Genomic DNA, 16590 nt, shown 5'->3' on the forward strand with positions numbered 1-16590 from the left:
CCTAAGAGAAACTTTAAATGAAAAGTCTTTAATAAGGAAGTAACATTATAACACACCTTTAAATAAACTTATAAAACTTTGAATTGCAATAAATGCTTTTTATTGTATGCTCATTTCAATGAGTAACATTTAGAAATAATAAGTCCACATAACAGTAACAATCTTATTTTACAGCGTGTACATCATTTACAGCCACATAACACACAAGTTTAGAATTTCCAAATTTAGTATTCTGAAGTTAAGAAAGATAAAAAAATTTATTTTCAAGTAACTGATTCTTATCTGGTGCAAAAACAGAAAGGTGAGTATTACTTAAAACACAATGCCACAATATAGCATGAAATAAAATTACACTTTATGCTGACCAGCTGAATATAAACTAAATTAGGCCAACTAAAACTTAAAAGTACACATCATATGCATTACATTTATGAACAGGATTTCATTAAAATTCCCTACACCAGCTTTTAATATTAAGCGCCATTTTGATTTGCAGCATGCTAACACAAAGCGCTGTTAAAGGGATGCATATTTTAAATTTTTACACTGTAAACTGAATACCACCTCCAAACTCTATTGGCAGCATATTGTTCTGTTAAATACTGCATAAATACCGCCTCATTGAAAGTTCATGTTAAGAATATGGTATATAGATTTAAAAAATCAAACTTTTCAATAATGGCATAAAATTGCACCTTTAAACATTAGAGCAAGTAAGACTTGAACAGTCATACTTACTAAAACTGTCCTAAAAATTCTAAATATTTTAATATTTAAGAAAACTGTTCTCTCAATTCAATATTTAGATTATAAGAAACATAGTGCTGACTTTGTAACATTATACTTGCATCCATTTTAGAAAGCCACATTTGACTCAAATACACTTTTATCATATATGCCATACTGAATCTACTTGAACATCAAAACTGGAATTTCGTTTCTTATATTTCACTTCAGATTTCAGCACAGAATGCTATGTCTTAAACTATCCTGTGATAAAATATCAGCAACTCTGAAGTTCTCATTCTGTCTCTCCTCTCTCCTCTCCTCTCCTCTCTCTCTCTCTCTCTCTCTCTCTCTCTCTCTCTCTCTCTCTCTCTCTCTCTCTCTCTCTCTCTCTTCTAGTACTGAATTAATGTAACTTGTTTTTTCAGTGAGATTCCTTGTAATGAATACACAAAACATTTGCCATTTCTGGAATCCAATGTCCAAGTACAATATAAAAGGTTCAATGACTAAGTGACGGATGGATGACTGCATTTTCTTTCCCCACCCATTTCTAAAATTGCATAAAAGTGAGGATGCTTGCTACAGCAAAGCATTTCTAAATCAATTATATTCTCCTTTTAGAAACACTTATCTCTAGTGTGACCAATCAAATAAGGTGTCTTTCTTAACTTTTCCCCTCTGTAGTTTAGTTATGCATATAATACTGTCAAATACACAGTTAAGTTAATCTGCAACCATCCTATAGTACTTCTTAAATTCTTTAATTTTCAAAGGGCTATAAGATCTCCCTTATACTCCAAATATTTTAAGATCTTTAATACAAAGAATGTAAAGTTAAGACTTAATATCAAGCTTTTAAATCAGATAAAACAGTGAGATTTTCTTTCCAAATAGTATATCTTATTTTGTAAATACCTTCTTTCCTTATATTGATCTTACTACATAAGAGTCTCCTTGTGATGCCTCATTATATGCTGATTTTTTTCTGACGGTCTCCTGAATCCCTTCTTGCAGAATTCACACCTGTGTGGATAGTCTTTTGTATGTATTGAAATCACATGCCGTTTAAAGCCAGATGCGTCTGTGGTGCTGTATTCACAATATTCACATTGGTAAATCTTCCTTCCAGTATGTGTCTTCATGTGCTTTTTGAGCTCATTCTGTTGTCTGAATCCTCTCTTGCACCTTTTACACTTCAATGACTGATCCTTAGTATGAACTGAAAGGATATGACCACTAAGAATAAACGGATCTGATGTTTTAAAGTCACAATGCCTACACTGATGAATCTTCCTACCCTTATGAATATCACTGTGTTTTTTAAGCTCTGAAGGACGATGAAAACCTTTATCACAGACTTCACATTTGTGAGGAAAGTCCTTGGTATGGACAGATATGATGTGCCGCTTAAGGTCACTTGAGTTGGTGCTCTTATGATCACAATGAGGACATTGGTGTGTTTTATGTCCTTGAAACAAATCCAGATGCCGTTGAAGCTCTCTTTCATCACCAAATGCTTGAGGACAATGCTCACATTTATATGGCAAGTTGTTACCATGTTTAGACTTAATGTGAGTTTTCAAATTTGATTGATCTGCACACCTGAAGACACAATACTGACACTGATATGGCTTCTCACCAGTATGGGTTCTCATATGTTTCTTGAGTTCAGAAGGATGACGAAAACCCTTTCCACACTCAACGCAAACATGAGGGAAATTCTTGCTATGAACAGCCAGCAAATGTCTATTTAACAGTCCTTGTTCAGCAGTTTCATAATCACAGTACTTGCACTTGTGCATCTTCGGCTCCTTGTCTCTTAAAATGAGTTTATTTGAACTTAGTGGACTAGCTTCTCTGTATCTTCGGGTGTATTCTGTAAATTCATGGGTTTTATCAACTTTGTTTATGAGCTTATGGCTTTCTAAGTGGTTATGGAAACTCACTTTCTTGTTAGTTGTAAAGTCACAATCTGTACACTGATATTTCTTTCTCATCAAATGATCAGGATGATTCTTCATATGTCTTTTTAAGAATCCCCTGGATTTAAACTTTTTTGTGCAAATATGGCAAGGGTATACTGTCAAGGGCTGTCCATCAGGACCTATTATAACAGCTGGATGGGGGAAAAAGAAAATTGTGACATTTGATCACAGTGCTTTAAAAGATTTTGTAAAACAGGTTCCTGAAACTAGCTGAAATTCACTAAGTGAAAATACTAGTTGAATAAAAGCCTTATATGATAAAAGTGCATATCATAAAATTTTTGTAGTAAAGCTGCTTACTGAGTAGTGAGTGGCTCTCTATTGTACACTACTCACTATGGCATGAAATACAAAAAAGGAGAATTAAGCACCTCTATAATTAAACCCATCTGAATTTATCTTAAAAAATCTTTTGATTAAGGAAGAAATAATCCTTTTTAAAGCATTAATCATATACTGTTAAAATATAATTATTAGAGCTAGAGAAACAGCTTAGTGGCTAAGAACACTTGCTTCTCTTGAAGAGGATCTTAGTTTGATTCACAATACCCATGTCAGGCAGCTAACAACTATCTGCAACTCCAGTTCCAGTGGTTCCAACACAAACAACTGCATGTGCCTACACGCGCATACACACACATCCACACTCACACGCACACTGAATTAAAATAATTCTTCTATTTTGTCTATAGAAAATACAAGGATATATGGGGGTATAACTACCTTAAAAACATTGATTTTACTTCTTGTACTACATGTGTATCTCAAATCACAATAATATCCATAAAACAAATATCTCACCTGTTTGCCACTGCCTTGTTTCTCCTCTTCTCCTCTTCTTGATTTTTTGTTTAAGTACTTTATTTGTGTTAATGCTATCACAAATTTGAAGGTACTGAGCTGATGTAGTGCTTCTGTTTTCTAATGCTGAGTCAAAAGTGTTCCCTGAAAACAAAAGATAAACTGTTTCAACTGCATAAATTTATTTTTGGGGCTTTTGTTAAAAGAATTACTTCAGGTGACATGGTGCTAAGTTATGGTGTTAAATTTCATAAAGTATACACATTTCCTTATTATCATTCATTTAATTTATATCCTCTTGTATGCAAGCAAGCACATTGAGTACTATAGTACACAAATTAGGTTATTTCAACATGACCATCCTAAAGGAAGAAACTGGTAAGATTAATGTCACGTAAGAAATTATACAAAATTATGGCATCAAACCAACTTTTCATAAATAGAACATGAAAAAAATTGAAGGAATTTGGCCAGGAACATATATAACTAAGTTACTCAATATAATCATGGTAGTTATAGGTAAAACAGATAATACATGTATATTTTAGAATAATATATGATATGAAACTTAGTTTTTGACTTAAGGGGTTAAAAACAGATGTGACAAGCAATTTGCTGCAATTTCAATGTTAAATCAATGCATATAAAATAAAGTCTTTAATAAAACCAGTACTGAAAAATCTATCACGTCAAGCAATTACACTGTGGTGGTTTGAATGAGCATGACCCCCATAGGCTCATAGATTTGAATGTTTGGTTCCCAGTTAGTGGAACTGTTTAGGAAGGATTAGGAGCCTCGGCCTTGTTGGAGGCAGTCTAGCTGTGAAGAAGAGGGTGGGGGTGTGATTTGAGGTTTCAAAACCCCACCCTAGAGACAGTTTCTCTCTCTACCGGCCTACCTAATTGTGGATCATGGTGTAAGTTGTCATCCCCAAGCTGCTTGTCTGTTTACCTGCTGCCATGTTTCCTGTCATGATAATGAACTAATTCTCTGAAACTGTAAGCAATCCCCCAATTACATGTTTTCTTTAATAAGAGTTGACTTGGTCACAGCCCTTCACAGCAATGGAAAAGGAACTCAGACATACATTAGAAATGTAAATCTATAAAACTGTCAGAGTAGCCTATATGCTGTGATATCTATCTTATTTGTATGAAACCTACATTTAAGTTTAGAATCAAACTACCCAATGGAAGAAACAGAACAACTATATACTTTATCATGTGAAAAAGTCTTCTTTAAGAAAAATAAACCATTCTATCATGGAATAACAATAGAGTATATTAAACTAAAAATGTTATTAAGCTGGGACATGGATTTATGATAGGTACATATTAGATGATTGCCATAGAAATTAAGAGAGTCTTACTCCAAGAATGATATTAGCAAATTGTTGATATGAACAATTGTTCTATTTCTCTTCAAGCAATTTGTTTAATTTTTTTCTATAGCAACCTTTTATGATTCATGTGGTAAATTGGCTAATACTTGTACCAAAGGGAAATCTAAAATGAATTTCATTCACAAGTTAATACATATTGTATTTATATATGTTAGTTGTTAAAAAGAGGCAGACTCATGTGTAACACCTACAATAGGTGAAGTCCAAAAAATGTGTCTACAGACACAAGCTAACAAGTTTTTACTGATCATGTAGCATATTAAAGCAAACATCTAATTTATTTCCCCTATACAATGCTCTCTCACCTGTCGTTTGACAATCTTCATACCTTCGGGAAACTCTTCTTTCATCTATATATTTAAAAAAAGACTAGTTATAAACTGATATACTGCCTAGAGAAACTACTACCAGATTGCATTTTAATCTACAAAATTTTACTTTTGCCACCAATTTCTCAATGAACTACACTTGATATTGAATGCTTTCATAAGTTAGATAATCTTCTCCACTAAAAATAGAAACTACTTATCTGCTTCCTTAGAGTTGATAATATCTAGAACAGTTTTACAACTTAAGTGAAAATTGAGTAGCTATTTCTGCAGAGTACTCTTAGCAATGAAGATGTTCAATACATGCATGACTGTTGAATGAATGAAACTTTGAGAGAACTAACTTTGGCTAAACCAATGCATTGCACACCAGAAGCTTTTAAAATGTAAATTATAAAATGAGGTTAACAAAAGACAGAATGGAGTTTTTAAAAACTTGATGAATTAACATACATTCTAAAGATTTTGATTTTTCCCAGAACCTCAATTTTATTATTTGTGTGTCAACAATTGAAATATAGTTTTGTAAAAGGGGATGGTTTAATTTTAAAGGATACTCTTATTTTTGTAAATAAGGTATTTTATGGTGCTTACTTATATAGGTAAGATTTAGAACAGACAGATCCTAACAAAAATGCATTAAGCAATGGTTAATAATATAAGATATGATAGAAACATCATGTAAAATAATTGGAGATGAATCAATTCATGGTAGAACATTTTATTCAATTAGCCAACACACAAGGGCTTTAGAGCACAGAATATTTAATTGCTCAAAAGCATAGTAAATACATACTTAATATACTTAGGCAAAAATACTAGTGGTCGTACCATATGATGCAGGATAGACAACAGGGGAAACTGTTTTATTAACATCAGAGTCCTCAAGCTGAATCTCAAGGAGACTTCCTTCCTCTTCCCCTACAATGACTTCCATGTTCAGGTCATTTGATATTTCAGGATAACCTAAATTTTGGAAATAATTGCTTGTTTACAATCTCAAGTATTTAATAAATGTGTGAAGAATTCCAAACAATTTAAATCTTTAGGTTTTTAAGATTTCATCTTAGTTAATTTCAAATATATAAATTTATATTAAGTTTATATTTTGTATTTTTCGAAGCTAGTGCTTCTAGAAGACAACTGTTTCCCCCAAATTGTTATCTTCCTATATTCGAAACAAGTGCTATGAAAATGGCTTCTTTAATTTTCTTTATGAGACAAGGTCTTGCTTTGTAGCCAACGCTGGTCTAAATCATGCAATCCTACTGCTTCAGCCTTCAGTGTCTTGGAATTATAGCCATGCACCATTATGCCTGGCTCTGAAAATGACTTTTAAATTTACAAAACATGTGTACTTGAAAAGGGTATTATAATAATAAGGCATTAGAAATTTATAAAAGGGGTATTATTCCATACATTTTCCTGAGAGATTTTTGGAACTCAGAAAATATTTCCAATAAATACAATATTCTTCCCCACATTATTTTGCTAATACTGTATATGTAATGATTAATAATCAATATATTGGTCATTTAATAAACTTTTTAAAATAATTAAAATTATATGTGTATATACATACATAGGTACATGCAAATATAAATATAAAATGCTTTTGCTCAAGAATTAGTAGACCCTCTTCAGGAAGCAAAACTTTTAAGTATACTACCGAGAGAAAAAAATAGACATATTTAAAGATAATAGTATTGGGGTTTAAAATATTTAAAACTGAGGCAATTTACATATATTCTAAAAAATATTTCTATTTAATATCATAAATATATCATCAAATTTAATTTATGCTTTCCCTATAATTCAAAAACATACTATAGGTGAAATGTGTAAATGCAAGACACTTACTTGTCTGTGTTTTCCACATTCCTACCAAATTCTAGCAATAGATAATACCTCTACCTCAGTTTCTTATTTGCTACCATGCCTCTTACTTAATTAATGAGTTAAAAATGATAAGATTTAGAGATGAAACAAACATTATTTAAATAAACGTTTTTGGTCCTAACTCAAGTACTTTGCACCAAGTATTTTAATAGTTTCAGCTGTGATGTGGAATTAGAATTCAGCTCTCTATGGTTGCTAGAGAAAGACATGAGGAGTAGTTGTTACAGTGCAGCATAAGTAGAACAAAGCACTATAAAGGTAATTCTGTGAAAAGGAGGCACTCCCTCTTCTGCAATAAAACCAAAGAGAGTTTTGTCAGCATGGCAAGGAAACAGATGTAAACTTAGAGAAAGCCTGAGTAATGAGATGAAGACAATGTAGGAAAAGAATAAACATCTCCATGAAAAGTAAACAACAAAAAGCATGAAAAAATGACAAAAGAAAGCAAATCTGAATAGTGTTACCCTATGATCCTTGGCCCCAAGAAACCCTAGTAACAAGTACTCATAAACAGCACAATAAATTTACATCCTGGCAGAATGGCTTGTATAAATACTTACCAACCTAACCTCTCAGTAACAGGAGATCGACCAGTTAGCCCTTCCACTGCTAAATCCAGATAGGCCAAAAGTGTTTACTGCCATGTGGAGAAAACACTGGCAGGAGAGTAAGACAAGACTTCAAGTTCTAGTATTGTAAAGGTTTTATTTTCCCCAAGCCTTTACTTGTCTTATTAAAAAGAATACTATTTTCTACCTCAGAGATTGTTAAAATTAAATGAAACTAAATAGATCTAAAGATCTTTATATTTTTAAATGTTATGTCTACATATGTGTATATGCCTGTGTGAGTTCATGTGCACCAATTGTGGGCATGTACAAAAGTAGGCCAGAAGATGGTGTTGGATCCCCTGGAACTGGAGATATAGCCGGTGGTTATAATCTGCCTGACTTAGGTACTGACATTGAACTGGGTTCTTTGCAAGAGCAGTAAGTGCTCAATTAGACAGATATAATTCTATATACATAATATAATGTATAAGATTCAATTTTTATGTATTTGTGAACTTCATTACAACAAAAGTTATAAACTCTTCATCTATTTTTTATAACATTATTTCAGATGTAGAGTTCATGTATTCTTATCTGAGTAATACTGGCTTATTTTTAAATTTTTTGATCTTATTTAATACAGCTATTGTTGTTATCAATTGCTTTTAAAGTTGTACTATTGCTTCTTCTAAGTCATTGCAATACCCTTTTATCTTACTGATATCATCCTCTTCTTGGGAAGAATCTTTAACTGCCATGTAAACCATTTTCTCTCGCTGCATTCGGTTCTGGTCAAGCACTCCAGCTACAGAATGGCCACTGGTGTATTCACTCTCTGTGACAATTTCTGTCCCACCTTAAAAATTAAAACATATGTAAACTATAAATATATCATGGAATAAATTCCTGAATTAATGAGTATATACAGGGTATATAATTACTGGGACAAGCTTGAAAGTGTCATTAAAATATTCATATTACTAATACCTTTAACATTCATCTCTCATTTCAGTTTTTAACAGTTATATAGCATTTATATTCCAAGCAGCATTATATATATATGCATGTTTGTATGTATACCCATTTATTTCTCATAAAAGAACATTTTTAGGTAGTCACTGTCATTATGGCCATCAAATGATGAAGAAACAAGGCAGAAGATCACACAAGCCATTGAAGGTTTTTCTCAATTAAGGTTTAAAATCCAAACTACTTGCCTCTGTCATCAATGCTCTTATACACTCATCATAATCCTTATTCTAATACAAATTATTTTCAGGTTTTAAAACTTTTGTAATAATAGTTTTATATCTGAAAGAATCTAAGAATGGCATCTTCCCTATTGCCATTTATGTGTCGATACTCATATACAGTTTTTAAAATACACTAAAAAGCCTATGAACATTTTTGTATTTTGAGAATTTTAGAATAATCCACATGAAGGATAAGAATTGGAATGTCTCTTATATCATAGAATTAAAATAGCTTTGTACCTATTTCAACATCATCTTCAGCTTCTGCTTTAAATATATATACTTTTATCACTTCTGAACCAAATCCATCTTCTTTAACATCTTCTTGTGAACCATCACTACCGATTTTCAATGGTGTGTTTCCCATATGCTCCAACTTCTCTCCCACATCATCCACTGCAAAACATAAAGGAAACTATTTCAGTTAAGAAGTTCCACTGACATTTAATGAGTGTTAAGCATGATGGCAAAATAATGTTTTAACCACCTACCCACTATATTCCCTTAGTGACCTATTATACAGTCACTAAAAATGGTATGTTTCGTGGGAAAACAATACTCAAGACCAGCTATATCATAAAATCAAAGTCACATTAAAATATTTAAATTAAATCAATATTACTTAAACTATGTTTCTGTATAAGAAGCACTGAAATTTAAAATAGTAAACATGTATTTAGGTAGGCCATTTTTCTTATATATTACTTATTATTTTGGCAGTTAATGAGTAGACATTCATAAATAGATATTCATAAATATATACTTATAGATATTCACTGCAGTCCATATATAGTGCCCCTGTGATAGTAATATGGTTCTTAAAACTGCAGAGAACACTGTTTTAATATACATGGTGACTTCAAATACTATGCCTTTGCCTTTTCATATATGATGTCTTTATAGTTACTGACTCATCAGGTTTTCTATTTCTGTATTTGCTTCACATGCAATTATGATATAAAGCGTAGTCGCATTTTAAATAAAAGCCTATCACTAAAATCAGTAACCGAAAACAATATATGAGTCATAAAATAAGTTCATATAAACAACTTCCAAATGAAAAAGCAGTTGTTCTAAAACAAATTATGTATCAAATCTATTAAAGTGATGAAATAAAACATATCCAAATAATTTTAATAAAAACAACTTTTCATAAATCTTCATGAAAATATTATCTGAGAGCTCAAACTTCTGTTGAAGCATTTGAACAAAGACACAAACCTTCTGGGTATGTGAATTTAGTAATATATGCTTCTTTTTAAAAGCATAAACAAAGAAAATACCTAATTATGTGGTACTCTTTCCTTATTAAAAACCCTGATGCTTCAGAGCATATAAAAACAGTAATACAAAAAAAGTAAAGGAACTGTATTTGAAACTACTACTAAAGATTTTCAATATATGTACACAATGTTATTCTGTTCTGCACTCTGAGGATAACAAGACATGTCATATAAATACTATATATGAACCACAAAATATATATTCTATTATTAATCTTGTAATAGCCACAAGTCATATTAAGCAGCATATAAATAATATGTCTCTAGCACTTTAATTTCAATCCTGTTCTTAGAAAAACTAAAAAGCAAAAATAACACAATCTAAAACAAAATTATGCTATTACATATTTTAGAATAAAATACTGAAGCTCCTGAATATATCTAAAAACTTTAAAACTGTGAAAAATAGAATAAATGCATTAAAGAGCTATAATCTTGGTACTTCTTAAAAATCCAGGCAGATCTAAATGAGTCAAAGTGTACAATTTCTCTACACCAGTTTTAAGGTTGATAAGTCATCAAAAATGTTGTCTTGACTATATGAAATGGAAAACAACAAATTTGACAAATTATTTTAACTCAGAAAGGCTATTTTATCTTCTTATTTAAATATAAGTAATCCAATTCTATTTAAAAATGTGATATTCTATTGCCGATGAAAACTAGCATTTAAAATGATACAAGAGTGATATAAATATTTCCATCCCACTATAGCTCCTAATCATATTACTACACTCTTAGAAATTCTGGGATGACAATGTCATGAATTAAGATGATGAGCTATATGATATTTATTTAATAGTTTTTCTTATCAAATAAAATAATGAGATTTTAGAAATAAAACAAGCAAGCAAAATTTTAAAGAAAATTCTGCCTCAAAAAACCAAAAGTGCATACAAAAAAGGTTAGCATAATAGAATTTAGAAATATATTTAAAAATTAAATAAATATACTTTATGGTTTTAGTTTCAAAGATTGCTAACAGAAAATTATGAAATGTCATAAGTACACAAGCATACATACACAAATTTCTACATAGAGATTCTCTTCACAGTATTTTATTTTTATTTTTAAAAGGAAAAAGCACATATCTTGTAAAAGTTAAAAGTCAGTATCTAATCTTTTCTATTTGTAGCATGATTCCTTTAAAATTTATATTAAAAAAACCCAAAAAACTACTTTTTGCAAGACCTGTATGGATGTATGTATACTCATGTGTATGTTCTTAGGAGTGAATACAGGTGTTAAGGCAAGTGTTCTACCAGAAAGACTTCCTATTTTTATAAATACCATCAAAAATATCATAAGACTTTTATTATCTTTGATGGCTGGTCTGGCAAATCTAGCACCCAAAATGAAAATAAAATATTTCTATTCTATTCTTTCAGTTGAAATGCTATAAGGACCTCAAAGTAGTTTGAAATAAATGCATCAAATAGTTTTAAATAGACCACACATAATCAATTAATGAAAATAGAACACAAATCTGGAAAGAACGGCAGGATACAAACTAAGTTTATGCTATGACTGAAATATTTTAAAAATTCATATAATCTATATCTAAACACATTATGCTTAAGTTCTTATGTAAAAATTTATTGGCAATGCCAGCACCTGTTATATTTTTTAAAAGCAATGGTAACAGAATTTACTACTCATTTTGAAATATAAATTATCATTGAAATGTTGTATTAATGTTTCTGTTGAGCCTTTCAAATACATATTTCTATTCTAAGACATTAATTGACCTTTTTACTTTACTTTGGTGTTCAATTTCTGAGTATATTAAAAATAAGGGTAAACTCCAAAAGTATCTCAACACCACAGCTTAGAAATTACTTTCAAAAGGATTTCTTCTATTACTTTTATTGAATGTATCTTTAATCCCGGAATACCTTTCCATATTATAAAAGTTAATCTCTGAAGCAACTGATTTTATGCTTCACTTACAAGATATCATTAAGTAGTCTTCAGAAGTGCTCTTGACATCTTCATCCTCATCATCATCATCTTCAGTTTTTATGGTAACAGTAGAACCAGGAACACTACCAGCTGCTTGAATCACAGTTTCTGTATCTGAATTAGTTACTAGAACTTCTTCTGATACCATTGTGGGAGAGTCAACACCTGAAACACAGTCTTGGACCACGTGTCCCAAATGTCCATCAGGACCAGTAACAAGATCAGCTACAAACACCTGCTCAGGTACTCTAACAGTTTCCGTAATTAGTTCAGAAGTCAAAATATGATCTCCGTCATCTTCCTCTAAATCTTCTTCAATGGCAACATCAGCCTCAAGTACTGCTTCAGGAACGATCACACCTTCTGTTACTACATCAGTCTCTGTGATAATATCAGGCCCATGGACAACCTCAGCTGCAAGGCCATGATCAAGAGTTATCCCATCATCTGTGACAACATCAGAAACTAATACAGCTTCAGGAACTGAAACAACAATATGGTCTCCATCGATATGTGCAGTACCAGCCATTCCAGCCACTACAATACAAACAATTATTCAAAAAAAGGTAAAGTTATTTTATTAATAAAATATTATTTTTAATAAATATCTACTTCTATAAATGTTTAAATATGGACTAAATGATTTGTTAAATATATATAATTTTAAAAACATTGTTGATAATTTAACTGTAATAAAAATAATCACTAATTAGGAATTTGGTTAGAGGTCAGTGTAAAAGAGCAAAAAAAATCTAAATTGAGACCTTAAAAGTAATTTATTGTCCTTAAAAAAAAATCAATGAGACATCACCATACTCTCAAAATAACTAAAGTTAAAAAACAAGCTGATGAAGATAGAGAAAAATGTCTTTTATATGTCTGGGGAAACGCACAATGTTAATAGTCGTTCAGAAAAATACTTTCCACAGTTTCTGACAAAACTAACCATTCATTTTTATACAAACAAACAATTGCAATCTAGAGCATTTCTTCCCATAAAATGTAAAACATGTTTACATAGAAGCTACTCTTAAATATTCATAGTAGTTCATAATTGCTATTACTCATAATAGTAGAAAAATAAACACTATCTGAATATCAATCCATCAGCAGATAAATGTTTGGTTAAATCAACCCTGGCACACCCTTTCCATAGAATAATACTTAGAATGAAAGACAAAGTACTCATATAACCAACAACTAGGATAAATCTCCAGAAATTTATCCTGAGTAAAACTTGCTACTCAAAATGAGGAAATTAATTGACAATGTGGGCCAATCCCTAAACAATGTACCTAAATAATCCCTTTAAAGGCTTAAAGAAGAGGTAGTGGGAGAGTTAAAGATGTATATAAGAGCTAAAACTATGGTGAAGGGTCACAAATGCTGTTACTCAGACTATTGTAATCCCTAACTCACATAAGTGTAGTTATCTGCATTGGACCACACAAAACCAGCCCTATCAACAATCAGTCAAAGAAGAGAGAAGAGCTGATGGGGATCTATCCTTTATCTCTGAACTTTTGGCTATGCAAGAAAGTGGGAGAGAAGGAAATCACTGACTGCGTTTAGTTGTATAACTTTTGCTGAGCCTAGCAGGCTCCAAAGAATAGCTCTAAACCACATCACACAGATGGCCCTGTGGTGGGTCACAAAATGAAAAGAAAAAACATTAACGTAAGAAATTTGTTGGAAGAAAGAGTGAACAGGCATGGTAGGAAATAGGAGGTGAGAGTAGTCAGAATGAAAGGGATACATATGTGAAGTTATATTTAAAAAGATGCCATTAAAAATTAAAAATTCTTACCGAGAGTCCCAGTAGGATGTCCTCACATCTATCCCAATCTCCTGTAAATGAAGACTTTCGTGGGACATGCCTTTTGGGCTAGTGCCCAATTATAAGTGAGTATATACCATGTGAGTCTTTCTGCTTCTGGGTTAACTCACTCAGTATGATTATTTCTAGTTCCTTCCATTTGTCCACAGATTTCAGGAATTCCTTTTTTTTAATAGCTGAGTAGTATTCCATAGTATAAATGTACCACAGTTTCTTTGTCCTTTCTTCAACTGAGGGATATTTAGGCTGTTTCCATGTTCTGGCTATTATGAATAAGGCTGCTATGAACATGGTTGAGCATATGTCCTAGGAGATGGGGAAATAGAAGGACCCAGAGGGTCCTGGAAACCTACAAGAAGAACATCTTAAGCCGGGCGTGGTGGCGCACACCTTTAATCCCAGCACTCGGGAGGCAGAGGCAGGCGGATCGCTGTGAGTTCGAGGCCAGCCTGGTCTACAAAGTGAGTCCAGGGCAGCCAAGGCTACACAGAGAAACCCTGTCTCAAAAAACCAAAAAAAAAAAAAAAAGAACATCTTGGTGGGTGGATCCGGGCCTAGGAGGTTCTGCTCAAACTATTGCACTAACCAAGGACAATACAAGTACAACAACATCGAACCCTTACTCTGATCTAACCAATGGATAGGACATTCTCCACAGTTATGTGGAGAGTAGGGACTGACTCTGAAATGAACTTTGGTGCCCCCTATTTGACCACTTCCCCTTGGTGGGGAGGCCTGATGGCACTCAAATAAAGAATAAGCAGGCTACCAAGATGAGACTTGATAGCCTATTACCATATAGTTGTGGAGGAGGTCCCCTTTGGTCTTAGGCCTAGGGGAGGGGAATAGTGTGAAAGCAGGAGGGAGGGAGGAACGGGAGGATACAAGTTATGGGATAAAAATTGAGTTGTACTCTGAATAAAGTAATTAAATAATAAGAAATTAAAAAATTAAAAATTCACACACAAATGTATGTCCAAAGGATAGAAAATGGTTGTGATACTCTAACTTTCTGGGTCTACTTATAATACGTTATCTACATGAAATGGCCCAGTACATAGCCTCTTTGACCTAATGATCACTTTCTCATAAAATACTCTCTGAAAGAATGTATAGTAAGATACTACCAGAGATATATAATGCTCACTATGTATAACCAATTTATCAGGAATTTAGTCAAGATAAAAAACCAACTTATACCATCAATGATGAAAATTAAGAATTAAAAGCGGCTGATTTTCCAACAGAAATCTTGCAACCATCATTATTATACTTTTTTTTTTTTTTTTGAGACAGGGCTTCAGGCAGTTCAGGCTGGCCTCAAATTAGCTGTGTAGTCAAGGCTGACCTTGAATTCATGATTGACCTCATTGCCTCAGGAGTTCTGGAATCACATGCCAACACATCCATCCTCCTTTTCAGCTATGCTAAACCTCAACATTCTTAAAATTCCACCTTAAATTTCCACTTAAACTACATCAAAAGAACATAACAACAGAAGTGGCAAAATAGACCCAAGGCTTCATCCCTACACAAGGAGCTACAGGCAACTAAAGAATGTTCAGAGTAGGAGAAATAGTCTTCCTCAGAGAAGAGCACACCAATACCAAACAGTCAGCCCTGAAAACATATATACAGGTAACATTACATTATACAGACTTAGCAGGTTATATTTATTAATATATATCAATGACAAAAGAGGCCATGAATTTGAAAGAGAGCAAAGAAGAGGGTTTGGAGAGAGGAAAGGGAATGGAGAAATTATGTAATTATACTATAATCTAAAAAATAAATTAAAAAACTTTAACCACAACCATACAAAACTAGTAGACAAAGAGAACGTGTATTTAAAAAGTGATTTTTATCATTTATTACTCTGAAAAATAAGAGATAAGGACAGAAAAGGGTTTCAAATCTTGTATTTATCCAGAGTGGAACTATAATAGCTTTAACAAAGAAAATTAAATGTTAAGCCTATTAAGGTTCCTACTATTGGGATTCTCTGTATGTAGATGCTAAGATTACTATTTCATGAAAATATTTTCACAAATCAATGATTTAATATTCAAGAAGTGCTAATTATTTCATAGCACTGCTGGAGATTAATTTGATTTCTGATTAAATAGTGGGGAAAGATGGAAGGAAAGAATAAGACTAGTTTAGTCCTATGCTCAGATTAACCTGCTCAAGTGATTTCAAGAAAATAAATGATTCCAAATTCGTCTAGCCTAGAGTAGGTCAAACTCAATCAAAACTAAACCAAAATGAATCTAAATATACTTGTTACCCTGATATTTCTTAAACCTGAATCAAATGATCTTAAAGAATCTAGATCAAGAACTAATAAATACAGCAGAATATTGTCCAATTACTCAGACCAAAAAAACATAATTTTGCTTTCTTCTTATGAGTTCATCTGTTACATTTCATTAAATTCTAAAACAAAGTCATTTATTCAGCTATATATGCACTGTAATTCCTTTAAAATGTCATTTATTCAGATACACATGAGTAATATTATGCACTAATGATGCATCAAGTAACCTTATACTATGTGT

The 16590-nt window shown here is 32.2% G+C and overlaps 1 protein-coding gene across 5 annotated transcripts in view; it reads right to left on the minus strand.

Moving 5' to 3' along the window:
* ZNF711 (zinc finger protein 711) overlaps window positions 1-16590 on the minus strand; it is an 86391-nt gene that overhangs the window by 61255 nt on the left and 8546 nt on the right. For 3 of the 5 annotated variants that reach the window (XM_084788784.1, XM_084788782.1, XM_084788783.1), the window contains 7 exons: window positions 12184-12732; window positions 9191-9346; window positions 8416-8553; window positions 6079-6213; window positions 5224-5268; window positions 3516-3659; window positions 84-2845 (listed from right to left, as the gene is read on the minus strand). In XM_084788784.1, coding sequence (XP_084644910.1) covers window positions 1668-2845; window positions 3516-3659; window positions 5224-5268; window positions 6079-6213; window positions 8416-8553; window positions 9191-9346; window positions 12184-12732 — 2345 coding nt within the window. In that variant the 3' untranslated portion in view covers window positions 84-1667. Of the gene's footprint in view, window positions 1-83; window positions 2846-3515; window positions 3660-5223; window positions 5269-6078; window positions 6214-8415; window positions 8554-9190; window positions 9347-12183; window positions 12733-16590 lie in introns of those variants that run through there. The other 2 variants (XM_084788786.1, XM_084788785.1) reach the window with 2 other exon arrangements.

This window comes from Acomys minous (assembly GCF_964271855.1).
Source record: "Acomys minous genome assembly, chromosome: 7".
Taxonomy (NCBI): Eukaryota; Metazoa; Chordata; class Mammalia; order Rodentia; family Muridae; genus Acomys; species Acomys minous.